This window comes from Echinops telfairi, unplaced genomic scaffold (genome assembly GCF_000313985.2).
Source record: "Echinops telfairi isolate 266 unplaced genomic scaffold, ASM31398v2 ScPeMD7_2;HRSCAF=8, whole genome shotgun sequence".
In the NCBI taxonomy this organism is placed as follows: domain Eukaryota; kingdom Metazoa; phylum Chordata; class Mammalia; order Afrosoricida; family Tenrecidae; genus Echinops; species Echinops telfairi.
Genome location: NW_022103898.1, coordinates 8117281 through 8144431, shown reverse-complemented (window position 1 = coordinate 8144431; position 27151 = coordinate 8117281). Strand labels below are relative to the sequence as shown.

Here is a 27151-nt window from a genome sequence, read left to right as displayed (position 1 = left end):
CGGGGCCACCCAGAGACTTGCCAAGCCAGTGTCCTCCTCTTTGCAGCCCCTCTGCCCACCTCAGTGCCTGGAGCCCAGCGCTGCAGGCGGGGGTGAGGATGGGCCCTCTGACCCACTCAGGGCACTCCCTGGTGTGACCACTTGCAAATAGAGCCCGGGGTGGGGCGGGGGTGGGGGGGGTGGGGGGGTGGAATGCTCTGCACACACAGCCCGAATGGCAGGGCTGGTGCATGCTCTTTATGCACAGGCTGCATGCATGGCAGCGGGTACACACGTCATGTGCCTGCACTGGTCGCTCACACAGAGCTGGGAAAAGCAGAGCCCCCACACCACGAAACTGGAAGTCTGTAGGCCACTGCAGAGGCTCCTGGGAGGCTGGCCCCAGAGAGCGAGGGAGAGAGAGAGAGGTGTGTGCGTGCGTGCATGTGCACGTGTGTCTGTCACCAGCACAGAAAGTGGTACATCAGTACCAGTCTGGCCCCCCAGGGTGGGTTTGGGCTTCCTGGGCCCCTCCCCTGGGGGCTGCTACAGACAATACCCAGCCCTGAGTGCCAAGTCCAGACTGTCCCTGTGACGCTGTGCTATCTCTCCCTGCCAACCACCACAAGTTGCCACCAGAAAGGCGCTCCTCACCCTGCTGAGAACTGTAGGGGCCGAGTACCGCTTCCCCCTCATCCCAGGGGTCTCCATGGAGCAGGGCCCCACCGCCTCGCAGCACCCTGTCTTGTCCCAGGAAAGAGCTCAGCCCCCACCCATCAACCTAAGCAACCTAGGTAGGCCACCTGCCTCCTGTCTCCCACCGCTACCCACCCCCCACCCACCCCCTACCCCTGGGCGCCGTCGAAAAGAAATGGGGCCTCGGGAGCAAGGGAGGATGGGGCAAGATTGGTTTGCCTCTGCAGGGTATCCAAAGAGCCCTCATGGCACCGCGGCCTAGGCATCGGCCTGCTAGCCACAAGGTTGGTGGTTCAAACCCACCAGCTGCTTCGAGGGAGAAAGATGAGGCCGCCTGTCCCATGTAGGCGCCCAGCCTTGGAAACCCACGGGAGCAGTTGTCATCATCCTGTGGGGTCACGATGAGTCAGAACTGACTCAGCCACAGAAGCTTTGGGTGGGGGAGCTCAGCAGAGTTGGGGAGGCACCAGAGACCCCAGAGGGCTTCGGGGCCACGACTGCCTGGACTTGGCACTTTGGGCTGGGCATTGTCTGTGGCACCCCCTAAGTGGGTGCTCTTCCATCAGCCTCTGACCCCAGGGGGCTCAGCATGGGTCATGAGAGCGCTGCTCTCTGGGGCCCAGAGGGGGTCCTGACTGCTCAAGGAACTCCTCACCCCATGGGGCCACTATGGAGGCCAGCCCTCTGAAGGGGCTCTGTATCTGACCCACTGTTTGGTCTCTGTTGGCCCGAGTGCCCCCTAGTGGCCACTGGGTGACCTGCAGCCTTCAGAATCATCTGCCCTCTGCCTCCTTGGTGTCCCTGGGAGACAGCCCCCTCCCCCGCCCAATCTGGGAACCAGGACAACCGCCCACCCCCGCCTGGTGGTGCAGCGGCCCCAGGGGGCCTGGTTCAGTGACCCTTCATCCCTGACAAACCAGACTGCATTGACTACCCCTCAGGGAGCACACGCCAGCACCCCAATCAGGGATAGATAGTCCAGCTCTGCGGAGTCTGGTCCACGTCTACGGCCCCCGCCACCCCTGCCCAGCACTCCAGGAAAGGCCTCCGCCCACCACCTCCCACCTCTGTCTCCATCTTTCAGGCAGACAGGCAGTCACCCACGCCAGGCTGGATGGTGGGCCTGGGCCGCGGCACCTGGTGGGTACTGCCTTGGCACAGAGAGGCTGTAGGGTGGGCTAGCTGCTGCCCATGTCCTCGCTGTCCGTTTTCTCAGTTGCACCTCTCGCTGCTGCTGCTGCCACCTGACCAGGCAGCTGCCTGCTGCTCTGGGCACTGCCCCAGGCTGTGGGGCGGGGACACACACTGCTTGCTGGCACACTGGCTTGCTTCTGCTTTGCTGCTTCTAGCCCCAGTGCTGTGACAGGGGTGGTTAATGCCAGGAACGGGTGCCACTTGGGGTGGGCCTGGGGTGGAGTGGATGAGGGGTAGATCCAGCCTGCATCAATACTGAGGGAGTTTCTAGACCTGGGATGGGGAGAAGGGGCATCTGAAGTGTGGTTAGGGGCCCCCTCTCTGTCCCTTCATTCCTGACCTGAAACCCCAAGGCCCGCCCCATCCCTGCCCTGTGGCCACAAGGCCCGGGACAAGTCCTGTGGTTTCAGAGCCTCAGGAGGAAGATGCTGAGGGGAACCCTGGGAGCCAGTTGGGCAGAGTTGGGGGGTCTCCCCTTGGCACTGCAGACCTCTGCCCCAAGAAGCCCTCCCCCATGGGCTGCCAGTCTGAACAGCCCCGCCCAGCACGCCTCCCTTGTGCCCACAGAACTGCAGGACATCAAGCACATCTCACGGACCCGGAAGCCAGCCTTCATCCTGAGCTCCCTGCGGGATGAGAAGCGCAGGTCAGTGGGGCAAGAGGCAGGGGTCCATTCCCTCCACCCCCAATCCCAGCTTGGGCCTCCTCCAGCCCCCACCATGGCCTGCCAGGTCACCCACACTGTCTCTAGTGCCCAGCAGGGACAGAGTAACGGGGTGCCTGGTCTGCCCATCACCAGTCACCAGGCAGGTTGAGGGTTTGTGGGCATGGGGGTGGCGGGGGAGGGAGCCTGAGAGCCCCCACACAGAGGTGGGGAGAGAAGTGCTGGTGCCTGGGGAGCCCTGGGGAGACTCTCCGTGGCTCCGCCCTACCCCCTGGGCCTCAGGAAGGCTGGCCTGTACACTGTAGCCTCTCAGGCCTCCTGCTGGGCTGGCTGTAGGGTCGGCTCCCTGTCCAGAAAAAGTCTCTGAGGCCTAGAGGTTGGGCCGCACCACCTCACTGCCCACCATCCACTGGACAAAGGTAGCCAGGCTGCCCACTAGGAGGAGAGGAGCAAACACATAGACAAGAGCAACCAATACTTCCAGTGAGAGGTGCCCGGCCATCAGGGCTGGGTCCTCCCGCCTCCGGGTCTCGGCCAGGCCATGGCAGTATGCCCAGAGGCACAGCTGGTTTGGGCAGGTGCCTAGGGTTCTAGCAACCTCAGAAGCTGGACAGCCAAGGCCTGGAGGACCTGGGGAGACGGTGCCGAGGGAGGGCCTGACTTCAGCCAGCAGACCGGGGCCAAGCCAGCCTGCCCCGTGTGCCCCCTGATCAACTCTGTGCCACCACTCAACCCTGGTGCCTCAAAAGCACGTTTGAGGGTCTTCAGGGCCACCAGGGAGTGTCCCCCTCAGTGGGGGCTGAGACTAGAGAAAGCCCTGGGTTCATAGACAGTCCTTCTCCATCTTCCTTCCCAGAGTGAGGGCACTGACTCACCTCCACGACCACCCCATCCCTGTCCTTCCTGTCTTAGTGTCCCGCCTCACCAATACCACAAGGGGGTGGCCTTCAAGAACAGAGCTGACTTTTCTCACCAGTCTGGAGAGAGCTAGAGTCCCAATCAGCCCCAACCTCGCTTCCTCGTTCGCAGGCCCGGGCATGTTGGTGTGGGCGATCCATCACTGTCCTCTGCCTTGCCCTCTGTCTGTGTGTCCCTGTGTTCTTGCTGTCAGTCAGAGGTGATTAGATGTCCAGCCCACCCTCCGAGGTTACAGAAATCTTGAGGGAGTGGCAGCTAAGCTCCTGAACAACTGCTAACCTGGAGGTTGTTGGTTCAAACCTTCCAGCCGGCTGGTGTGAGAAAGATGTGACTCCATTGAGAGGCATAGCCTTGGAAACCCCTACAGAGCAGGGGTCCAAGTGTCCAAATCAACCCAAGAGCCGAGGAAGGGGTTTTGTGTTCTACATGGGTGGGACCCCATTAATGTAACAAGGGACCAAAAAAATCCCTGTTTCCAAATAGGATCATGTGGACAGCGCCAAGGTTTCAAGATGTACTTGGGGGTCATTCTCAGGCCTGTTTAATTCTCACAGACCTTTTCTGGGGCACGTGCTCGGTCGTGGCTAGGCCTGGTGCCGGGAATGAATTCCTAACCAGAACCCAGCTGCTGCCCTCAGGGCCCCCACGCCGCCACCCACCCAGGAGGCCCTTGTTGACCAGGCCACCCGGACATCCTTGTCCCCCTTGCCTGGCTGCGTTTTCCTCCTGGACATTGCTCACCTCCTGGAGCACGGCCATTGTCCACTGCCTCCGCCCCTGGCCCCAGCCTTGGCCACCCAGTGCTGCTACGATAGAAATCCCCGAGTGCATGATGCTCTGGAGAGAAGCTTATTTCCTCAGAGGCTGCGAGGCAGGAAGAGGAGCCCTGCTAGCGTAGTGGTTACGTGTTGGACTGCTAACTGTAAGGCCAGCAGTTCAAAACCACCAGCCGCTCCAAGGGAGAAAGATGGGATTTTCTACTCCCATGAACAGTGGCAGTCTCAGAAACCCACAGGGAAGGTGCTTCCTGGTCCTATGAGTCAGAATCGACTCGACGTGAGCGATTGGAGGCAACAAGTTTGAGGCGCGCTCTCTCTCACACACCCCACGCCCTCAGAAGGGAAAGTCTTTGTCCCTTTCACCCTCTCTTCCTCAGCTCCATGGCCCCTATTGTCTCACCTCTGTGCCCTGCGCGCCCCTTTCAGATCTCAGCCGGAGACACACCTAGGCTGATGGAAACCTCACTGGGGTGACAGAAAGCCTGCTCCCTTGTTTTGGGATCCCGACACCTATTGGGGGCCAGGAGTCACGCTGTAATCACAGGCTCACACTTGTGAGCTCCCCTGGGGCAGGGCCTAGTCTGCTGTTGCTCTGCTCGGCATGTCCACCCCGGGGCCACTAGCTGAGAGCGGGGACCGGGTGACTTGACGGCTGCTGTAAGAAGCCACTCTCCTCCCCTCGCCCCCCTGCAGCCACGACCACCTGCTCTGCCTGGACGGAGGGGGCGTGAAAGGCCTGATCATCATCCAGCTCCTCATCGCCATTGAGAAGGCCTCGGGCATCGCCACCAAGGACCTCTTTGACTGGGTGGCCGGGACCAGCACAGGGGGCATCCTGGCCCTGGCCATCCTGCACAGTGAGGGCATCCCGCCCCCGACCAGGGAGGGATCGCTGGGGTGGGGCGAGACTTGCCCTCAGGGGGTGCCAATCTTAGCCAGAGCTTTGCTGGGGTGGGGTGGGGAGGGCCATCAGACAGGCTGGAAGGAGAAAGTCTGGTGGGGGGAAGAGGGGGGGTGGCCCGGGGCTGCAATTAGAGTCCCCCGGCCCCAGAGGCCAGAGCGAGCTGTTCTTACTTCCAGCGTGGGAGGCTTTTTTGTTTTTTAAGCCTATCCGCAGTCAAACGTGTGCCAATTCAACCGCTTCTGCGGCGGACGCAGCGGCCCCATCTCGTGCTCCCCCGTGTGGTACAGCCATGGCTGGGCAGGGGGGAGGATGATTCAACTCGTGGCAGCCCACCCCATTCAGTATAATACCGAGCCTGTGACTTGTCAGCATGGATGGCCAGGCATTTCTTCTGAGGTGCCCCAGCTGGGTTTGAACCAACCCCCTTTCAGCCACTGCCCAGTAGTGCCTCCAAAGTCTCCCTGCACCCATGACCACTCCCTCCCTCTTCCAAATGAGCCCACTGACGTAAACAGAGCGGCAATGCATTGTTCCGCCACTCTTCCCCACACCAGACCAGAGCAGCCCCCTGCACCCCTACCCCCGCAGGGCCTGTGACACCTGCTGGAAACAAGGGGGCCATCCCAGTGCCAGAAGGGGTGGTGCCTCGGGGTGGGAGCCTCGATCACCTGCTTCATTTCCCCGACAGTCTGGGGACATGAGAGTTTGAGTCCCGATGGTGTATTGGGTCACGTGTTGTGCTGCTAACCACAAAGTCGGCAGTTGGAAGCCACCAGCTGCCCCTCAGCAGAAAGACGAGGCTGTCTATTCCCATAGAAGTGGACGGTCTCAGAAAGCCCTGGGGGGCAATTCTACCCTGTCCTACAGGGAGAGCCGCTGTGAGTCAGAATCAACTGGTCCCAGTGAATTTGGGTTGGTTTGAGGCCATCATGATCCTCCAAGGGCTGGCCGACTATCATGCGGTTTTTCTGGGCCTGCTCAGGCCAACCCACTACCTAGAAGAAGGCCCAAGCAGCTGCTACCATAGCGTTCTGAACGCTGGCTGGACACTGAGTTGTAGGGACAGACAGGACACCAGCCTGCTGGGACAGTGTTTATGGAGTTTGAACTGAGTGACCCTGGCCATGGGGTGGACCCCAGAACCACTGGGTGTCCCCCCAAGGTGAGAATCATCATCGGAGTTGGCACCCTGATAGGCAGGTCCCACCAGAGATGCCCGCCGCACATCTCTGGGTGGTTCCTGGGCAGGGTGTGTAGGTGATTGTCAACATGGCCCTGACAGGTGGGGACACTGAGGGCCAGAGAGGCCAGTGGGCTAGGCAGAGTGAGGATTGAGGCCGGGTCTCCCTCTGTACTCCCAGCATTCTCCCTGTGGCACTTGCTTCCTGCCCACCGTGCTGCCAGTTAACCTCTATGTTCCTTCCTTCTGGGAGGAGAACCAGCCAGGAGGGGCCCGAGGAGGTGGGATTAATAGGGGCACCCGGCTAGAGTTCCACCTCCTTCCTGGGGACAGTCCTCCCCATTCTGGAGTTGTCTTCAGACCCTGGGGAGCCTGGGAGGATGCCTGAGTCACTGAGGCTGACTTCTCCCGAGGGCAGGGACCCCTTTCTGGCCCCTTGGGGCTCCAGCTCTGCTAGCGGCTTCAGGAGCCTCTCCCCCCTGCGAGGGTGTCTGCCCCTCCTGACGCCACCTGTCTGTGCTCCCAGAGAACGGGACTGGCCCTTCCTCTCCAGCTCTCACTCGGCCTGGGGTCTGTCCAGCCATCCTCCAGGGGCCCTTCCCCAAGGCCTGGGAAACAAAGGGCCCTGCCCAGTGGGCCACGAGTGGCCATTTTAGAGAGGCTGCTGGCTGCACTGTTTGATGGTGTCTGGCTCAGCCCGGGACTGGAGGTTTCGGGGGTGGGTGGGTAGGGAGGTCGTCCCTGCAGTCTGGGAGGACTCGAAGCCGAAGCCGAGGCCGCTGACAGGCGCTGCTCCCATGCCAACCCCATGTCCTAGGCAAGTCCATGGCCTACATGCGCGGCGTGTACTTCCGCATGAAGGACGAGGTGTTCCGGGGCTCGCGGCCCTATGAGTCAGGACCCCTGGAGGAGTTTCTCAAGCGGGAGTTTGGAGAGCACACCAAGATGACGGACATCAAGAAGCCCAAGTAAGCCGTCTTCGTGGCCTGAGGGTGACCCAGCGGGAGGGGAGCAGGCAGGGGACAGGGGGAATGGGCTTGGGTGCTGGAAGGACGTGAGGCAGAGGGCAAGGGCACGGGGCACCGAAGGGCTGGCCCCTGGTCCGCCTGGCTCCCCGCCTGATTCTCGACACCTCTGCTCTCCCACGGGGAAGGAAGGGGTCGTCTGCAGCAGGTGTGCCACAGGGTCTGTGCCCTGTGTTCTGAGCCCTTCACTGCAGCCACCAGGCTCCTTTCTGTCGCCGCAGCACCCAGCCCCGGCCACCGGGGATAGGCAGCGAGGAGGCGTTCTCAGGGCAGGTTTAGGACCAAGCAGTCAGGGGGGGCTTCCTGTAGGAAGTGGAGTGTGAGTTGGGCCTTGAGGGCTAAACCCCACTGCCACAGAGTCCACGCTGACCCCCGGGGATACCCCCCCACCCATGGGAGGCTGGAGCTGTTTACTGGAGTAGAAAGCCCTGTCTTCCTCTCGCTGGAGCCCCAGAACCCTTCTTTTCTTCTTTCTTTTTTTAAAAATCATTTTATTAGGGGCTCATACAACTCTTATCACAATCCATACATCCATCAATTGTGTAAAGTGCATTTGTACATTCATTGCCCTCATCATTCTCAAAACATTTCCTCTCCACTTAAGCCCCCGGCATTAGGTCCTCATATTTCCCCTCCCTCCCCGCTCCTCCATCCCTCAAGAGCCCTTGATAATTTATAAATTATTATTTTGTCTTATCTTGCCCTGTCCGAATGCTATGTGGGCTGTACGGACAACACACAGGCTTTTAAGAACACGTGGGAAAGACACACAATAATAAGAAGATCTCACCTGCAACTTATTCACCAGAGACGATGTTTAAAAGCACTTGTGAATATTTTATTCTAGACTCCCCATCCCACTCCATCATCTCCTCCCCTCCCCTGCCCCATGTGGCAAATAGGACCTATTTTGCCTAATCCCTACAAAAATGCTTAAAATAGTTTACTGGCTAATCATCAAGAAAACACCCACTTAACCACCATCACCCCAAGCAAACAGAACCAATCCCGCAGCCGCCCAGTGGATGCGGACTCACAGCCACCGCCCCAAGGCGGTCATCTTTGCAGAAGCCGACCACCTTGTCTGTCTCCCGCAGAGCGGCTGGAGGTGTTGAACCACCCACCTTCCAGCAACAGGCTTATTTTGGCCACACGAATCACCGGTGTTCCCACCGGCACTGACGAAGAAGTCTCACTCCCTCCGTGTCTGCCGGCTTCCTTTCCAGCCGGGGCCAAGAGTCCTACTGTGCTTCCGCATTGCAGCGTGCACAGGAGGGGGACGCGCCAGCGGATGGTGCAGCCACAGAAAAATCACACACCATGCGCACATTAGTTACTTGAAAAATGGAACGTTCTCGGTTCTGCCTCTTGGATTGATGCCTCCTGGACCAGGACGCCATCACGGGCAATGCTCGAGCTCTAGAGCGAGTCTGGGTATCTAGGCCACTGCCCCTCGCCCTTGTTCTTCAAAAGCCTGTCTCGCCATTCTTCGAGGAGGTGTGCAGAAATGGTTCAGGACCTGGGCTCCAAAGCTTCCTTTTCTGGATCCTGTGGACGTGTTGTCAGGGGAGCCCAGTCCCTGGAGAAGGACCTCATGCTTGGTGAAGGAGTGGGCCAGCAGAAGAGAGGAAGACCTTGGAGGAGCTGGGCGAACACAGAGGCGGCAGCGATGGACGGAGGCAGGAGAACAGTCGTGAGGATGGTGCAGGACTGGGCGACGTTCTGTTCCCTTAGGGTCCCTCTGAACCGGAACTGACGCGATGGCACCTAACAATAACATCCTGGCTGATTTCGTGGGTTTTTCTGTGGATTGAACGAGTTACTATCTATGACGCACTGAAAAAAAACAAAAAAAACACCTGGTATGTTAAAAAAAACCACCTCACTGCCATCATGATCGCTCACTTCTGGCTCACGGCGACCCTGTAGGACAGCGTGGAACTGCGCCTGTGGCTTTCTGAGGCTACCACTCATCACAGGAGCCGGAAGCTGCATCTTCTCCCGAGGAGCGGCGGGTGGCTTAGAACTGCTGACCTTGTGGTGAGCCACAGAGAGCATGCATGCGGAGTAAGAGTTACCCAAGTGTTAGCGGCTCTTGTTTGGGTTTTGAGCCTTACTGAGGGCAGGTGGGAGAGCCCGCCCTGTTTGTGCTCGGGGGAGTTGGTACAGCGGTGGCTCTCTCTCTTGCTCAGCTGTCTGCTAGAGGACTTCCAGTGCAGCCGTCCAGGCCGGCAGTCAGTCAGCTCTGTGGGAAGCTTTTCAATGATGGGAAGGGGGTTTGATTTTAGTTTGGTTTGGGTTATTTTTTTTCTAGGGATGGTTCCATTTCCTCTAAGTCTTCCAATTGATATGGTTGTTCAGAATCGCCTCTTGTTAGCTTTCAAATGCTCACATTCCATGCTGTGCTGCTTCAACCCCAAAGCCTCCCTCCTGTCCCCCTCTCCCTCCTCTTTATCTGTCTGGTCACAGGGGTTTTGATGGTAGTAAGCCCTAAGTGGAAATTGCCTCCCCAGCAACTGGTTTGGTCCTTTTGATCAAAAAGCCACCGTTGGGCTCTACGAGCCCCTGGTGGTTTCGTAGTTAAGCATAGGGCTACCACCGCAAGGCCAGCCGTCCTCAACCACCCACAGCTCGGCATGAGAAAGATGGGGCTCTCCACTCCTGTACAGAGCTACCGGCTCGGAGACCCACAGGGGCCGTTTTACCCTGTCCTATAGGTGCTATGAGCCGGCATCAGCCCCACGGCAGCGAGTTTGATCCCGTATCTGTTTTCTGTCTCAGTAACTTCTGTCCTGCTGTGTATTCCTTCTCCTTGCTTTGGGCTTATTTGACATTTTGTTTTCCACATCTTGAAATAACTAGCTTGCTCCTTCCTATTTGGCCTTGCTTCTGTCCAAAAGCAGCTAGGTACCTTGCCTCGGTTCTGCTCCACCGGCCTTCTCCACGTCAGTCTGCTGCAAATACTGCCTCATTTCCACGGTCAGGTCTTGCTTTAAGTTACATTTCTCACCCTCTGAAATGCGAGGAGCTTTGCACAGTGGGTTTTTCGGGAGGAAGGGCCTTGTGGCCAGAGGGCGTGCTGTGAGCAGGTCGCCTGGGCTCCTCACCTCACGGGGATCACGCTGGAAGGCATTGCTGTAGCCACTGTGTCACTCCACCCGGCCCAGGGCCCTCCTCTTCCTCCTTCACCAAGCACAGTGCCCTTTTCCCAGGCTGCTCCCTCCAGAGACTCCTGCCCTCCCTCGCTTCTAGGGAACGCTGTGGCCATTCTCCCCGCCCCCGCCCCCCACGGGGTTGGCCTGTTCCCTTGTCAGTCCGTGGTACTTTGAATATTTGTCACCAGCACAACTCAAAGGCATCCTCATTCCGTGCCCCACGTGCACACGCACAGGAGGCGACTGCCAAGACCACGGCTCGGCCTCAGAGGACCGCCCCTGCTCTGAAAACACTGTAAGCCGGCTCACACAGCCGATTTGCCCAGTGCAGTGTGTCGCTTGGCTTCTCGCCTCTTGCTTCATGAGTGTTGGCTGTGGACCCAACCTCTCCTCTTTCCTCCATTGAGCATGTCCCGAGCCGTCATCAGTGGGTCCGGCTGTGAAGATGTTTGCTTTCGTTGCTGACGACCACCTGCTGTCCTTGATCTCTATCAGCCAGGGCTTCAAGTCCTCACTTTCAGCGAGCAAGCCTACATCATACGAGCCTACGTCATACGAGCCTACATCATACGAGCCTACATCATACGAGCCTACGTCATACGAGCCTACATCATACGAGCTTACATCATACGAGCTTACATCATACATACGCCTCTTGCCGGTTGTTCAGGAGCCTTCTCCCATCCGGGCGCTGCTGCTGCTTCATGGAGTCCCACTTTGGTTGTTTGCTCAGCATACAGGATGAATGAAGGTGTTTAGAAGACGCAACCTTAGCACACACCCCGGGCGTGGACTGACTTCGTTTTCTTCCACTCCTGTGCTGCTTGTCTCCATGGGTCTCTGGAATGCATTGCACCTTGCTGGGGAGCCCTATGCTGAAGGCTTCCGAATGGACTTCATGCAGTGAGTTTGGGGGAGCCCTGGTGGCAGTGTGGTTACGAATTGGACTGCTAACTGAAAGGTCAGCAGTTTGAAACCACCAGCCGCTCTGTGGGAGAAAGAGGAGGCTGTCTGCTCCTGTAAAGAGTTACAGTGTCTAGGAAACCCTCAGGGGCAGTTCTACCTTGTCCTGTGAGTCATAGTTAGGATCACTCCTTTAGGACCTCTCTCCCTCCAGATCAAATTCCTGCATCGAAAAGGCTTCGGGCATGCTTGTCTCCAGGGGAGGCTGTGCCGTTTCCACCCCGAGCAGTAAGTTAGGGTGCCAGTTTCTCTGTAAGGAACCCTGGTGCCGCTGGGGGTTTAGGCACTGGGCTGCTCACTACAGGGTCAGCAGTTCACGCCCACAAAGCCCTCTGTGGCTGCCTGCTGTGTTAAAAGGTACGGTCTTGAAGACCCCAGGTGGGGTCGCTGAGTCAAAAGCGACTGCATGGCAGTGCGTCTGGCTTGGCCTGGTTTCTCTCAAGGTGAGCAGGAGTCACTGTTCAGAGATCAGAGACTCCCGTGGTCAGACGTTGGAAAGGGACCACAGGGACCTAGTGGCAAGTCTCTCTCCCACCCTGTCCCCGCAGCAGCCACCACCCAGTTCCCCCAAGTCAGCTCACTGCCGCTGCTCAGGCTCTGCCTGTGGGTCTTCAGAGCTGCCTGTGGCGAGCATGCATGCCCTGCACAGGGCTTCCCCGCACTACATGCCAGATGCAGCACAGTCCAGGGCAGTGTGTTTGTTTTATGGCAGATGGTCAATGGGCCTGTCCTGAGCGTGACTTTTCCCTAGCCCTTCTACAGCGAGGCAGGGGACTTCAGTGTGGCCCCTCTCTGGAGGGCCTTTCCAGGGCCTCCCTCACTTGCATGTGCACATGTCTCTCGCTGGCCTTGTGCAGGCAGTCCTTCTGTGCCCCTCCTCACCCCCCACCCAAGGCAGGTGAACACTGAACAGGATGAATCCATGGGAAGGGCGACCCCCGAGGTTGTACCCCTGAAACCCACCCCTAGCATCATGGGGAAGAACCTGTCTGGAAAAGGGTGGGCAGGATGTTGCGAGGCAGAAGCCCACCCATCCAAAGGAGTGGGGGCCCAAGGGCCCAGGGTGAATGCTGGCCACGGGAAGAGGTCCAGCGGAGGCCCCGTGACCAACTCCTCCCTGGTTCCCACCCAGGGTGATGTTGACAGGGACCCTGTCTGACCGGCAGCCGGCAGAGCTCCACCTCTTCCGGAATTACGACGCCCCGGAGACCGTGTGGGAGCCTCGCTTCAGCCAGAACACTAACCTGAAGCCCCCCACCCAGCCCGCAGGTCAGTGACTTGTGCCGCCTCCAGGAGCAGACAGATGGCCCAGGGAGCCTGAGGGGCGGGCTGTGGGGGGCAGGCACCCTCTTTCCCCCACCTTCCATGCACTGTGCCCAGTCCCTCTCCCAGCCCATTCTGGCAGAGCTGTGGGGACACCAGGCCTTGTGCAGGCTAATGGAACGTGGGTGGGGTGGGCGGCTAGAGCTGCACCCCGCTTTCCACCAGCACACTGGACCGGGTCACAGGGCCCCCACATCCCTGCAGCCTCACATGCACGCACACACCAGCTGAGAGGGGAGGCACACGTGTGTGCCACTGGGCCACCCTCTCCCACCTCCTGCCCGCAGAACAGCTTGTGTGGAGGGCAGCGCGCAGCAGCGGGGCAGCCCCCACCTACTTCCGGCCCAATGGGCGCTTCCTGGATGGCGGGCTGCTGGCCAACAACCCCACGCTGGACGCTATGACTGAGATCCACGAGTACAACCAGGACTTGGCCCGCAAGGTGAGTGCCACAGCCTGCAGGCCAAGGGGCCCCTCAGGACCTGCTCACAACCACGTCTCCTCTACCCTACGGCTTTCGCCCACGAGTGGACTGATCGGGTGGCCGTGTGGATTGTGGCCCAGAGCGATCGATCGTGCTGAGCGGCAGAGGGTTATCTCCTGCTGGGGCAGAAGGCTCAGCTTGGGATGCATGCACCCCTAATGTGTTCACATCTACCCGGCAGACCCTCTGTACACCAGGACCTGCCCCTTCCAGGATCTCAGGTACAAGGAGGGTCTAAAAGAGGGGGCAGTTAGAGGCCTAGAGGCTCGCAAGAGGGGACAGTCCCGGAGGCCATCGGAGAAAGGCAGTGCAGAGCCTCCGATCAGTAGGAAGAGGTCTGACATCCCAGGAGCAGAACGCAGCAGTCTTGGCAGAGGCGGCTCTGAACTTGGTCCTGCCTCTCCCCACACCTCACTTCGCTGGGCGCAGCGGGGCAGCCTTGCCAGACAGGCCTCCTGGTTGTCCACCCAGACAGGGTGTGGGCTCCCCACGTGTGTCAGTCGCTGTCCACCAGTGGGACCTATCTGAGCGTTCCTCCCCTCCTTTGGGCTGCTCCCTACACAGGCCTGGCTTCCTCGGGCTTTGCTGTGCTACCAATTAGGGTCGGGCTCCAATCCGCAAGGTCTGCAGTTGGAGACCGGCAGGGCTGTCTTTTCGCCCCATGAAGAGTGGCAGTCTCAGAGACACGGGCGGTTCCCCCTGTCCTATGGGTCACTGTGAGCCGGCATCGACTCCATGGATGGCAGTGATGAGGGCTTCTAACCAGCAAGCCCTAGTGGCACAGAAGTTAAGCACGAGGTTGCTAGATGAAAGGTGGATGGTTTGAACCCCCCAAGTGGCCCCCCAGGGAGAAAGACCCCCCCCCAGTCAGTTCCATTAAAGAAAGATCCCCACCTAGATAACCCTCGGGGGCTGGTCCACGCTGCACCATGTGGGCTCACCTGGAGCTGAATGTCAGTGGGCGAAACAGCACCTCCAGCTGTGCCCATGCTCGGCCACCCTGCTGGAGGCAGCCCCTGCGGGTGAAGCCGCGCTTCTGGGTGCTGGGCACTGGGAACGCCCTTTAGGGTGCAGACAGGGCAGAGCCGGCCTCCAGACGGAAACTCAGGACAGGAAGGGGTCCTATTGGCCACCCAGTCCCAGACCACCCTATTAGGGATGAGGAGTCCCAAAGCCAGGGTGGGTGCCACCCGCAGAGGTGGCCCAGCACACTGGAGGCCAAGCCCCTCAGCCCTGGCTCCCTGAGGCCTTGGTGGTGAGGTGGCGCCATGCCATCAGTGTCCCTCACAGACTTCAGGGTTGAGGGAGAGGCTGATGACCATGCCTGGCAAGTCCCAGGCCCCGAGGGATGGCAACTCCCTTCCCGCCTGGGGGCCATGACCTTGACCTTGACCTTGACCTTGACCAGAGCCTGAGAAGGAGTGTTCTAGGTGCAGTCCTCACTGCCCACCCCAGGTCCAAGTGGCACTGCTCCCAAGGGTTTCTGGAAGTGGGTAGCCAGGCCTTTCTGCAGCATGCCTCTAAGTAGCCTTTGAGCCCCGGGCCTTGGGGTGAGCAGCCCAGCGGGTAGACGTTTGCCCCACCAGAGCCCCCCCCCTCTCGTGCATGGACCCCTTGCTGGGCCACAGAGTGTGTCCCCTGTCATGGTCACCCAGGTGGCCACAGCAGCCCATGTGTGGGAAGGGTAGACCACCTGGGTCTGTCAGATGTGTGCCCAGGCCGTGCTTCACCCCCACCGCCTGCTCTGGCCCCGCCCCAGAGCCAAGACCCGTTGGAGCCCTGACCACCGTCCTGTTGGCAACAGGGTCAGGGCAACAAGGTGAAGAAACTCTCCATCGTCGTGTCCCTGGGCACAGGGAGGTCCCCACAGGTGCCCGTGACCTGTGTGGATGTCTTCCGTCCCAGCAACCCCTGGGAACTGGCCAAGACCGTGTTTGGGGCCAAGGAACTGGGCAAGATGGTGGTGGACTGTGTGAGTAGGGGCCCCTTGGTGGGTGAGCTGGGAGATGGGGAGGCGGTGGCCCTGGGGAGCCGCTGTGGGACGGCTGCCCCACCCAGTAGGGCCATCTAGAGCCAAGATGGGTGGCAGCCGTGAGGCCCCGGGGACCAGGAGGCTCAGCTGCTCGACCCCTGCTCCCACCCTCACTGACCCTGGGCTGTAGCCAGGCCAGTCCTGGCTAGGCTACAACCAAACCAGCATGGAGATTTCAGGGTAGGATGGGCACTCACTGCCCCCCTCCCTGTCACCCCCTAGTGCACGGACCCTGACGGGCGGGCAGTGGACCGGGCCCGGGCCTGGTGCGAGATGGTTGGCATCCAGTACTTCAGGTGAGGCTCGCTGGGCCTGGCCCAAACCTCCCCTTCCCCTGGGGACGGCTCTGTGCTCACCCCCTGCCCAGCCCTTGTCCCCCAGGTGACCCCTCCTCCCCGGCACCGACAGGCTAAACCCCCAGCTGGGGGCAGACATCATGCTGGATGAGGTCAGCGATGCGGTGCTGGTCAACGCCCTGTGGGAGACCGAGGTCTACATCTACGAGCACAGAGAGGAGTTCCAGAGGCTCATCCAGCTGCTGCTCCAGCCCTGAGTCCACCAGCCTGCCCGGAGCGCCCGCCCGAGCTGGCCTGGGGCCCGCCCTCCTCTGCTGCCACCTCGGCAGGTGGCGGGAGCCCTCGCCTGCCCTGTCAGCTGCAACACTAAGGGTGTACACATGCCCCACCCGGCCCCTTGCAGGGCCACGGAGACCACCCAGCATCCCCTTCCACCGACCCCCTTCTCTTTGGGGCTAACGGCAGGAAAAAGGGCGCGGGCACCGGATGCCTGTTTGACTTTGCCCCCCACGCCTCTCAGAGCCACCCGCCGCCGCGCGCTTGCCCCGCTCCCAAAGGTCACCCCTGGGAGCCAGTGCTTCTGAACAAGGAAGTGGCTGAGTGTGAAATAAACCTGGTGAACTGAGTGGCTGCAGTTTGTGTTCACTGTGGTGGGAGCACAGCCGTGGCTGCCTTTAGCCCTGACCTCTCGTCTTCCTGTGGGCTCTCTGGGTGGGGGCACTTTGCCTGTCGTCCACAGAGCAGGATTTGGGGGACTAGCACTGGATACCCTTCTCCAGGACAGACCTGCGAGGTGCAGGGCCAGGGCCCCAGGGAAGGTCCCTGGGGGCTGGGGGCAGAGGGGATTGAGGCCCCGAGAGGGCACTGGCTCCGCAGGCATGTGACCACCCCAGAGGGGTCAGCTGCTGCCTCCCTGCAGGCTACACTGGGGTAGCCACAGGGGGCGCTGCCGGCCTGGAGTCCCAGGCCCTATGGGGACCAACAAAAGCAGTGCCCACTGGCCGGTCTGTTGGGGGAGGGGTTCTAGCCAGAGGGGGTCACAGAAAGGCCCTTCTCTTGGGAGGCAGGTAGGTGGGTCTCCCACCATCTGCGCTACCTCACCCTGGGTAAGGAGTCAGGAGACCGGCTCCCACGTTTCGGCCCCCCTCCCCCACGCCCGGCTGGGGCCGTGGGTAAATAATTGAAGGGGCAGGTCACGCGAAGCCGCCTGCGTCACAGGACGCCATCCCTGGTGGGTCTGGTTACGCCCCGGATCAGATTCTGACATCCCCGGCTGGTGAATAATTAAGCGGCCAGTCGCCACCTCCAGCCCTGCTGCCCCAAGGCCCGATCCGCAGCTTCCTGTGCTGCTTGGCGAGCTGTGGGCACCTGTGGGCTCAGCAGGCAGCACCTGTTCTTCAGCCTGCCCGTGCCGAGCGCCCCCTCCATGGCCCCCGAGATGGACCCCCTCTACAGGTCCACGATTGCCATTTACCAGGTGAGGGCTGGGCAGCCCTGGCACTGGAGGGCGGCCGCATGCTCAGGAAGGGCCCCCTGGCGCCAGGCTGCCCCATGCTGGGGACCTGGGGGTGGGCACCTGAGGTGCAAGCCGCTGGGCCAGCCGCAAGCTGGGGCTCCAGGGCAGGGTTGTCCACAGCCCCACAGGGCAGGGGGCCAGCCACGACAGACATCCCCCCATCCCTCCCACCCCCCCACACACAGACAAGGCCGGACTGGCCTGGGAGATGGCTGGAGCTGGGAGCAGAGGGGCCCTCACATCTAAGCCTAAGGGTGGGACCCCAGAGCCGTAGAGAAAGGGACTGGCACACAGCCAGTGGGGTGTGGGTTGGGTGGGTTGGGGATGTCTCTCGTGTCCAAGCCCCTCCGAGGCACGCAGACCCCTTAGGTATTTATTAAGCACCTACTGTCCACAGGCCCCTTCCCTGTGGGCCTCACAGCATTGGCCCTTGGAGAGTAATCACCCATTTGGAAGATGAGGAGGGAGCGATGCGGTTTGATAAACCCTGCGAGGTTAAGCAGCTGGTTTAAGGTCACAGAGAGAGGAAGAGGAATTGCTGGGATTTGAACCACAACCAAGTCTCAGGGCATGGTCAGGCTTGTCCCTCCGCCCAGCTGCTCTCTAGCCGCCCACGGTGTCCAGACAGCATGACCCTCCCAAGGGGTTGTGTTGAAAGGAATGACGTCCGCCCTTGGCCCTGAACCCCCCTGACCTTGTCCAGACCAGGGAGGTCCAGACTCAGGACCAGGGCAACCCGACAGGCTCAGCCAGTGTGGGCAGCGGGTCCCTATGATGGGTGCCGCTGTGCCCAGGATTGAGGTCTGTCAGGGCAAGTGGGTGAGCAGGAGCTGATGACAAGGGCGACTGTAATGGAGGACCCCAGAAGAGGGCTTCTAGGAGCCTGCTGGCAGAAAGCAGGGGTTCTGGGTGATCCCAGGCTTCTAGGGGGCCCTAGAGTCTGGGGCCCCAAGTCCCACAGCACGCCATCTTTCACCCCAAATGCACCCTCTCACCTTTGCCCTCCTGGCACAGAGCATAATGGAGCAGTTCAACCCTGCCCTGGAGAACCTGGTGTACCTGGGGAATAACTACCTGCGGGCCTTCCACGGTGAGTGCAGGCCCCCTCCATGCGGCACCACCTCCCCACCAAAGCTCCCCTTCACCCAGGCAGGTCCCTAGCCCACTGGACACCCTCTCCTTCCAGTGCCCAAACATCTAACCCCCATGCCCACAACCCTTACCTACCCCTGGAGCGGGTGCCCCCAAATTCTCCCGGAGAGAGAGCAGCAGGCAGGTGAGGTCCCGCACCATCCAGCCACACAGCTATCCGTTTCCCACTAGCAGACCCCGGCCCCGCCATGCCCCACCACCATCCCCAGTCCCACCTCCGTTACCCAGCCTGACACCCCCAGCTGTTTGTGGGCAAAGCCAGCCTCCCCAGCACTCACCCACCCCTGTGTGGTCTCCATAGTTCCACCACCACCCCTCCACCACGAGAATCACGAGTCGAGGCCCTCTGGGGACGATGACACTGTGGAGAGCCAGTCCCCCAGAGCTGAAGGCCACCCCGTCCCTCCTGCTTTGTAGGATGCTGTGGGAGGGGAGGTCCAGGGGTGCTGTCTCATGCTCCCCACTGCCAGCCTGCACCCATCTGGGCCCCCTGCACCCGGACGCAGCAGCTCGGCCCCACCTGCTGACGGGTGTACACTGGGCTGAACACCTGTGTCTACCTTGTTCCAGGGCAGCTGCCCCACCAGGAGCCCCACCCTACTCCACCCCCACTGCCCACCCAGCACAGTGCCACATCCCCACACCCTCTCTCCTGACAAGGGGCGGGGGTGGAGTAGAGGAGGGGTGCCAACTGGACTCCCCTTCTCCCCCAGCTTTGTCCGAGGCAGCTGAGGTATACTTCAATGCCATCCAGAAGATTGGGGAGCAGGCCCTACAGAGCACCACCTCACAGATCCTGGGTGAGTGAACTCCCCATACACTACCAGCCTCCAGGGGGTTGGGGGTCCTCTGCCCAGTTCCTCCTCCTGCTGTCCCTGAGCAGGGTCCCTCCTCCGTCCCAGGGCCTGCAACTGTCTTTGCCCACCGCCCTAGGGGTCCCTTCCCAGATGTGCCCTTCTGGAAAGTGCCCCAGACACAGCCCCGCACCTAGGCCTCCCTACCGCACCCCAGCTCAGACTCATTCCTGGAGTCTGAGCCCCTTCCCATTCCCTGCAGCCCTATGGGAGCTCTCAACTCTGGTCCCGAAACCAGCCCCAGGCAGCTCCTGGTGGGAAGCGGGTGGGCAGAGCAGACTCCCCACCCTGAAGCCTCCCCTCCATGTCCCAGGGGAGGTCCTGGTGCAGATGTCTGACATCCAGCGGCACCTGAACTCTGACCTGGAAGTAGTGGTAAGTAGTGGACCCCACAGCCTCCAGGAGCCTGGGCCCCATCTCCCAGAGATGCTTCCCAGGGACGACTTCCTGGCCCCCATCTGGCCCCCAGTGACCCCAGCGCCTGCGGGGCCAGCCTCTGGGGGACATGGTGCCCTGTGTATCCTCATCCATCCTCCCCAGGTGCCACGTCGGTCCCCGTTTTACAGAGTCTCTGAGATTTCATGACTGGTCTAGATCCCAGAGTCCGGGGAGGGGCTGCAATGACATGGAAACTTTGCCCAAGGCCCTGCCTGCTCCCCTGTCCCCAGGAGTCCATATAAGTGAGCTAGTCGCTCTTAGGAGTGGAAACCCTTCCACATCCCTGCTGCTGACAAAACCGAACACAGGCCTGCCCACGCGAGGTACTAAATCCTGATGGTCCGAATCCCCACTCCAGCTCCCCAAACCCAGCCCGGTGTCCCCCCCCACCGGGCCACTGCCAGACAGACTTCTCTTTGCCAGAACACTGGCCCTATCTCCAACATCCAGCACAGATGGCCCACCGTGACCCTTGTGGCATTCCTGGGCTGGGCAGGGACGAGTGTCACCCAGACCGGCACTGTCAGGAGAGCTGTCCTCTTGGGGCCCAGTCTTGGCTGTGACCAGCAGGCAGGGCCCCCAGCCAGCAAGGAGAACAGTTCCAGGGCTTGCCTCTGTCCTGGGTCCAATCATCCAGCAACCTTCTATGGTCATGGGGTCCAGGTGGCCGCCAGGCACTGTTGTAGAGACTAGTCAGACCCAACCCAAGATCAATAGGCCGTGTAAGATGCGCTCAGTGCTGTGCAGAAGCGGAAAGCAGGGAAGGAGACTAGGAAGCATTGGAGAAGGTGGTTTTCTCCAGAGGGCCCAAGAAAACCTTACTGGGAAGCCAACGTGGAGAAAGACTTGAAGGAGACCAGGCGTGAGCCACTGAGAGAGCTAGCTGGGGGGAGGGTGGCCCAGGCAGAGGGAACAGGTAGATGTTCAGAACAAAGTGAGGAGGCCTATGTGGCTGGAGATGAGACCAACAGGCAACAGGGGGGTCTTGTTGGGAGTCTAGCTTCTGTTCTGCATGGAAGGGGCAACCTTAGAGGGCTTTGGGTACACGACTGACAGGATCTGGCTTAGGGTCGGTCAGCCTCCCCAGAATTCCAGCCATGCCGCCTATCAGCCTCATGGTTCTTCCCGTCCTCCCTAAACAACCCCTGACCCGACACCCCCTTGGTTTCTTCATGTTTGTTCTGTCACGTGCTCACATCCACAGTCACAACAGTGCAGTCTTTGCTCTGAAATACATAGGATGTCATATAAACCCACAAATACATAGATCTGGTTTCCTAGCTCTTTCTTTTAATCTAGTGGTTAAATCTAGTGGGCCCTGTCCAGCACTTTCTTTTCCTTAAAACTTGTCCGTTGAAGTCCCCAGGGCTATTTGAGTCCCCCCCAGTCTGGAGTTTCTCAGAGACCAGGTATTTCCAATCTCATCCTCACGGCACCATTCAGCTTGTTCCTCTCTACATCCAGAAGTTTGATCGGACTCAGATACCAGCCCTTTGACCAGATAGAGGAGGGCATGCTGACTCTTCCACTGGGAGGCGTATTCCATCTGTTGTCATGTGAGATTAGCAGGGGTAGATTCTCATTGGGGCTGGATCAATGAACGCATGGGAAGTTACAAGGTGATATTATTCTAATGCTCTTCCACTTATTAACTATAGCACTTCTGTAAAAAGACACTTCCCTTTATATACTATTTGTTTCCCAGGGATGCCTATTATTTGTATGTTGGATCTTCATGGACTATCTGTAATTCTTTTTGTTTCTCTTATTAGATATTTGAACATCTTTTCTTCATTTCTTTTTTTTTTCCCCCACCCCCTTTTCTTTGTTTCTGTCCGTCTTCACCTCCCAGTTTGTCATTGCTACTTGCCAATGTGTTGGCTCCGGTGCACGGGGACCTTATTTATATGTAACAGAACAAAACATTGCCCAGTCCTGTGCTGCCCTCGTGATCACAGGATGTAGTCAATTTGAGCCTATTGTTGTGACTCCTCTATCAGTCACCTCATGGACGGTTTCCCTCCCTTGTTTTCATCGACCCTCCACTTTGCCAAACACGATGTCCTTTCCTAGCGATCCATCTTTCCTGACGATGTATCCAGAGTGAGCTCAAGGCTTGCATATCCTCGCTTCTAGGAAGCATTCTGTTTGTAGTTCTTCTAAGATTGGTTTATTCATGATAAGCCTAACTCATTGCTGTTAAATAAATTCTGACTCATAGTGGCACTCTAGGACCAAGTACATTGTCCCAGAAGGTTTCCAAGGTGGTAATGTGTACAGCTCCAGACTCAACAATCATGGAAGCAGAGGTCGGGAAATTAAATGACGATCGCAGTGGGTAAACGTGATGCAAACGGCCTTTCCAACGTGTACAAAAGCACAGATGTCGCGTTCAGAACTGAGATGCACCGGACGGACGCAAGCCATGCTATTTTCATGCACCTCCTAAGCATATGAAAGCCAGTTCGGAATCGGTGCCTTGAATTAGGGTGTTGGTGAAGAATATCGACTATACCATGGGCTGCTAGAAGAACAAACAAATCTAAGGACGCTCCTTAGACGCATGTACCTTGGGCGTGTCCTCGGGAGAGACCAGGCCCCAGAGAAGAACATCAGACTCGGTAAAGTAGAAGGCCCGTGAAAAGAGGTTGACGGTGGCTGCAACCCTGGCTCAAACAGCGACCGTCATGCATAGGGTTGACGTGGGTCAGAAGTGGCTCCATAACCCTAGCAACAAGAACCATAGTCTTTACTGAGCACACAGCCACAACCTTCTGCCAAGGAGAGGCTGGTGGATCCAAACCACCGACCTTCTGGTTAGTAGTCAAGCACAGCTAACAGCTGCATCACTAAGGCTCCTTTTCTTAATAGTGTGATTTAAGTATATGTTATGAAGTATGAAAACTACAACTATCATACTAGCACTGAATAAGGGATAGATAGATAAATATGTAGATAGATAAATGGATGGATGGATGGATGGATGGATGGATGGATGGATGGATGAGTAGATGAGTAAGTAGGTAGGTAGATGGGTAGGTAATATATGAACTTAGTTCACTGGTTTTTGATATAGTCAAGAAATTCACAATGATCATGACTGTCTAATGTTAGAATGCTTTAATCACAATCTCCACCCTCCAAATCCCAAACTCCACACCCATCATTAATAACTCATCAGTTCTTAGTTCCTTTTCATTTGAAAAAGGTCCACCTTCTGTTTTTTAAAAAAAACAAACAAAAAACTTTTACTGGGGGCTCTTACATCTCTTATCACAATCCATACATTCATCCAGTGTGTCAAGCATATTTGCATATATGCTGCCATCATCATTTTCAAAGCATTCTCTTCCCACTTTAGCCCCTAATATCAGCTACCCATTTCGTCCCCCACCCTCCCCCGCCCCCCTCCTTCATGAACCTTTGATAAGTTATAGATTATTATTTCCATATTTGATATCATCCTGCCTCACCCCTCACCCACTTTTCTGTTATTCGTCCCCCTGGAAGGGGGGTTCTAGGTTGATCCTTGTGATCCTTGTGATCAATCCCCCCTTTCTTCCCCCACCGTTCCCTAATTCCCTAGTATCTCTACTCTCCTTGTTGGCCCTGAGGGGTTTATCTATCCTGGATTCCCTGTGTTGTGGGCTCTTATCTGTAGCAGTGTGCATGCTCTGGTCTAATCCAATTTGTAAGGTAGAATTGAGGTCATGATAGTGGGATGAAGGAAGCACCAAAGAACTAGAGGAAAGTTGTGTGTTTCATTGGTGCTATACTTCACCCTGACTGGCTCATCTCTTCCCTGTGACCCCTCTGTGAGGGGATGTCCAATTGTCTACAGGTGGGCATTGGGTCTCCACTCCATGTCCCAACCCCCCATTCACCTTGGGTATGGTTTTGTTCTGGGTCTTAGATGCCTGATACCTGATCTCTTCAACACCTCATGATCACACAGGCTGGTATGCTTCTTCCATGTGGACTTTGTTGCTTCTCAGCTAGATGGCCGCTTATTTATCTTCAAGCCTTTAAGACCCCAGACACTATATCTTTTGGTAGCTGGGCACCATCAGCTTTCTTCACCACATTTGCTTATGCATCCATTTTGTCTTCAGCAATCATGTCGGGAAGGTGAGTATCTCAGAATGCCGGACTGTTACAACCAAGTGTTCTTGTGTTGAGGGAGTACTTGAGTCGAGGCCCAATGTCCATCTGCAACCTTAATTCTTAACATATAGATATGAGTACATAGTTCTATTCCCCTCTCATTGTATATGTATTTACACATGGACATGCCTGTTTTTAGGCCTCTATAAATGTCCTTTGCCTCCTGGTTCTTTCCTCTATTTCCTTTTACTTTCCTCTTGTCCCACCATCATGTTCGGCCTTCATTTGGGTTTAGTAATTCCTTGCTGGTTTAGTAATTGCCCTTGATTAAACCCCACTATGACCTTCCTTCCATTGATTATAGTTCACTTGTTGTTCCCTTGCCCCTGGGTTGGTTACCACCACCCCACCACCCCTTTTCTCTTCTCCTACCTCCCCTTCTCCCATATCCCCCCTGGATCCATTGGTCCCGTTCTTTTCATCTCCGAATTATTTATCCCGTCTGTCTTACCTAGATAGACATGCAGATACATTAATACGTGCAAGAACCTGGCAAGGCCAACACCTTCTGTTTCTTTTTTTATTTTTTTTATTTTTTACCTTCTGTTTCTTAATCGCGTTCAGCCACTCTCGTTCCTTGTAACTTAGCCTCCGTGACTGACATCAGCCTCTCTTTGAATTTCTCCCTCCTCCCCTAGTTCTGTCATCTCCTAACTCGGACATATGTCGCTTCCTACCTCTCTGGCACCGTGTTGGCACATTGGGTTGGGTTGGGGTTTCTAGTCCCCTGTCCAGTAGGAGGTCACACTGTTCGTCTCTCTCTTTCTGATGGGAGTTCAGTGTCTACAGGTGTGTCGTTCTCATCCTTGCTCCCTTTTTCTCGTAATAACGATTGGATTTTGTGCCAAAGGTTCTTTCTTGCCCCCCACCCCTTTCTCCCCCCTTTTTGTGTGCTATCAGCCTTTCTTTCCAGACATTTCAGATGGGAGCATGGGTAACGACAGCTTTGATAACTTCACAGAATCTCACCCGATTGTTTCTGTCTCATTTCCAAAAGCAGGGCAGCCTGCTTTCTGAGCTCTCTTGGCTCGGTTCCTCACCCCGACGTTTGTTGGCCCTTCTTTTCCCTTTGCCCCTCTGGTCCCTCTTCGTGATTTTTATCCCACCCCCAGTGCTCCCCACCAGGGACATTTTTACTCCTCTCTAGGAGTGGCGCCTGGATGGTGAGGGTCAAGAGTCGAGAGGCCCCGGACTACGCCGGTCATTTCAGGCTCCTGCAGGGACCCTTTAAGGATGAGCCACGTCCCTTGTGTGTCAGCTGCTCTTCTCAGATGTGTTTTCCAGTGAATCCTTGTGGACTATTTGGGGGGTTCTCGTTGTCAGCTCCATCAGACACCCAGTCACCTCCCACTCCTTCCTCCTGCACAGACGTTGATCTTATGCAGGCCCCGAAGCTGTTAGCAACTTTATTTGGAGGGGCTTGTGGGAGTATCTCATCACATGGTTCTGTTATGAATGCGATCTGTGAGTTTTTGGTTACGTGACACAGTTTCTGTGCTTTGTTTGGATGAGAGGGTTGAATCTGTGCTGCCATTTACCATCAGTATCCTCTAAAAATAAGAATGCCTTCTGTTTTTATAAATGCTTCACCAATTTTTTTTTTAATCTCTTACCTTATATTCTAGCTACCCCCCCACACACACACAGTTTTATTGGCATATAATTCGCATACCATCTATTTTAACGGTTTAAACATATTTAAAAAGAATCATGCAATCATCACCCAATCAATTTTAAAGTATTTTCTTCATTCTTGTACTCATTATTATTAGCTCCCCACTGCCCCTCAACCTTCCCTGCCACAACCCCGAGACACTGTCCAGTGACGTAACAATCCGGTTACTGTCGCTACAGAGTTAACTACCCTGGATCACACACACACACACACACACACACACACACACACACACACACGCCCGCCACCCCCAACAACACAAAATAAAACACAGAAAGACTTTGATCCAAAATAATTCAGAAAATAATAAAAACTAGAACAAATTTAGATGAGTCAAGGGAGAACAAATGATGAGATGTTCAATTCCCGCCTCACCCCAATGTGATGAAGGAACCACTGCCGAGCACTCTGTCCGATGCCAAGGCCGTTCACATCCCTGGTCGGTGATCAGAGGGGATTCTCTGGAGGCTTAATCCATGCAGAGATGTTGCCAGTGGATTTTAGGCTTCCCCTGCCATCTACATCTTTCTGCAAACCTGGTGCTCAGAATTTAAGCTCTAATACCATTATCTCCTCTGGTCTTTGGATTTTATTGTTTATAATCCTTGAGTCACACAGGCTGAAGTGCTTCTTCTATGTGGAGTTAACTGTCACCTCACTTAAATGACTGTTTAATTTAAGACAAACCTTTAATATCCCTGACAGTATTCTTTCTGGTAGCCGGGCACCATCAGATTTCTTCACCACACACTCATAGCACCCCTATCTTCTTCAGCAAATGCTTCATGAAGGTGAATATCAAGTTCTTAGATTAGGGTGTATGGTTAAGTGTGAGCTCAAAATCCATGAATATATCTATAACTCATATATGTATTCCCCAGTCCACTTTAGATACATCATGATCATTTTATTGGGAGAATATTATAAATCACCCCTGTGGGGCATTTGGTAATTCTATGGATAGCATCATTAAATTAGCCAGTGGTATGGATTTTAAAATACTGCTTAGAAAATTAAATTTAAAAAACCTCCCTACATGTATAGGGAGGTTTTTTTACTAAAGTACGTAGATTATTGACTTGTACATCGATACACAGATTAAAAAGTCAGGTGACTGGACACTGTGCCATCAGTGAGGGTGGGGGTTAGGACAAGACTTCCGGTAAGACTCATTCACTGTGGTCAAACTGCCTGTTGGAACAAAACGTGCTGCAGTAAAGCAGACGATGATGGGAGCAGACAGAAGGTTGTCCTGAGCTGCCAACTACTGGATACCCTCAGAGCAAGAGACTGGAACCAGACTGCCAACTTCACAACTTTGGACTAGTAGGCACCTGCTGCTTCTCACGCCAGGGCATTTCTGTCCAAGTGTGTCCCAGGGACTAGTGCCATTCCTTTCATCGGCTACAGGTGTGCTTCAGGTAGGGTCTAGTTTGCTTAGTTTCCAGATAGGATCCTTCTGATGTGGCCGATGAAGGATGTTGTCACCCTCAAAAGAACAAAGTCCCAATTGTCCATAGCACGCAGTCTCCGTCACCCAGGGCTGGATAGAAACTTGATCAAAAGTCCCTTCAAATCAGGAACATAATTCAGGGCACAGTCTCCCATTGGGGGTCTAAAGAAGTTTCAGCCTTTTCCCAATGATGGGTTGGTTTACCCACCAACAGAAGGGAAATCGCCTCTCCTGAGGCAGGGATTACACACACACACACTGGATCTGAATTTCCATTGAGGTTTACTAAACACCATTGTAGGGGGTG

At 56.8% G+C, this 27151-nt stretch overlaps 2 protein-coding genes across 3 annotated transcripts in view; both read left to right on the top strand.

The window, feature by feature from the left end:
- The window catches only part of PLA2G6 (phospholipase A2 group VI), a 56386-nt gene extending 40170 nt beyond the window's left edge, over positions 1–16216 (top strand). For both annotated transcript variants that reach the window (XM_004700247.2, XM_045290587.1), the window contains 9 exons: positions 609–773; positions 2437–2515; positions 4924–5087; positions 7132–7282; positions 12590–12726; positions 13068–13222; positions 15069–15236; positions 15519–15592; positions 15705–16216. In XM_004700247.2, coding sequence (XP_004700304.1) covers positions 609–773; positions 2437–2515; positions 4924–5087; positions 7132–7282; positions 12590–12726; positions 13068–13222; positions 15069–15236; positions 15519–15592; positions 15705–15849 — 1238 coding nt within the window. In that variant the 3' untranslated portion in view covers positions 15850–16216. The remainder of the gene's footprint in view (positions 1–608; positions 774–2436; positions 2516–4923; positions 5088–7131; positions 7283–12589; positions 12727–13067; positions 13223–15068; positions 15237–15518; positions 15593–15704) is intronic.
- A 724-nt stretch (positions 16217–16940) lies between these two features.
- Positions 16941–27151, top strand: part of BAIAP2L2 (BAR/IMD domain containing adaptor protein 2 like 2) — a 30475-nt gene continuing 20264 nt past the window's right edge. Inside the window, exons 1-4 of the mRNA XM_004700664.2 lie at positions 16941–17069; positions 18123–18198; positions 18974–19060; positions 19428–19489. Coding sequence (XP_004700721.1) covers positions 17019–17069; positions 18123–18198; positions 18974–19060; positions 19428–19489 — 276 coding nt within the window. The 5' untranslated portion in view covers positions 16941–17018. The remainder of the gene's footprint in view (positions 17070–18122; positions 18199–18973; positions 19061–19427; positions 19490–27151) is intronic.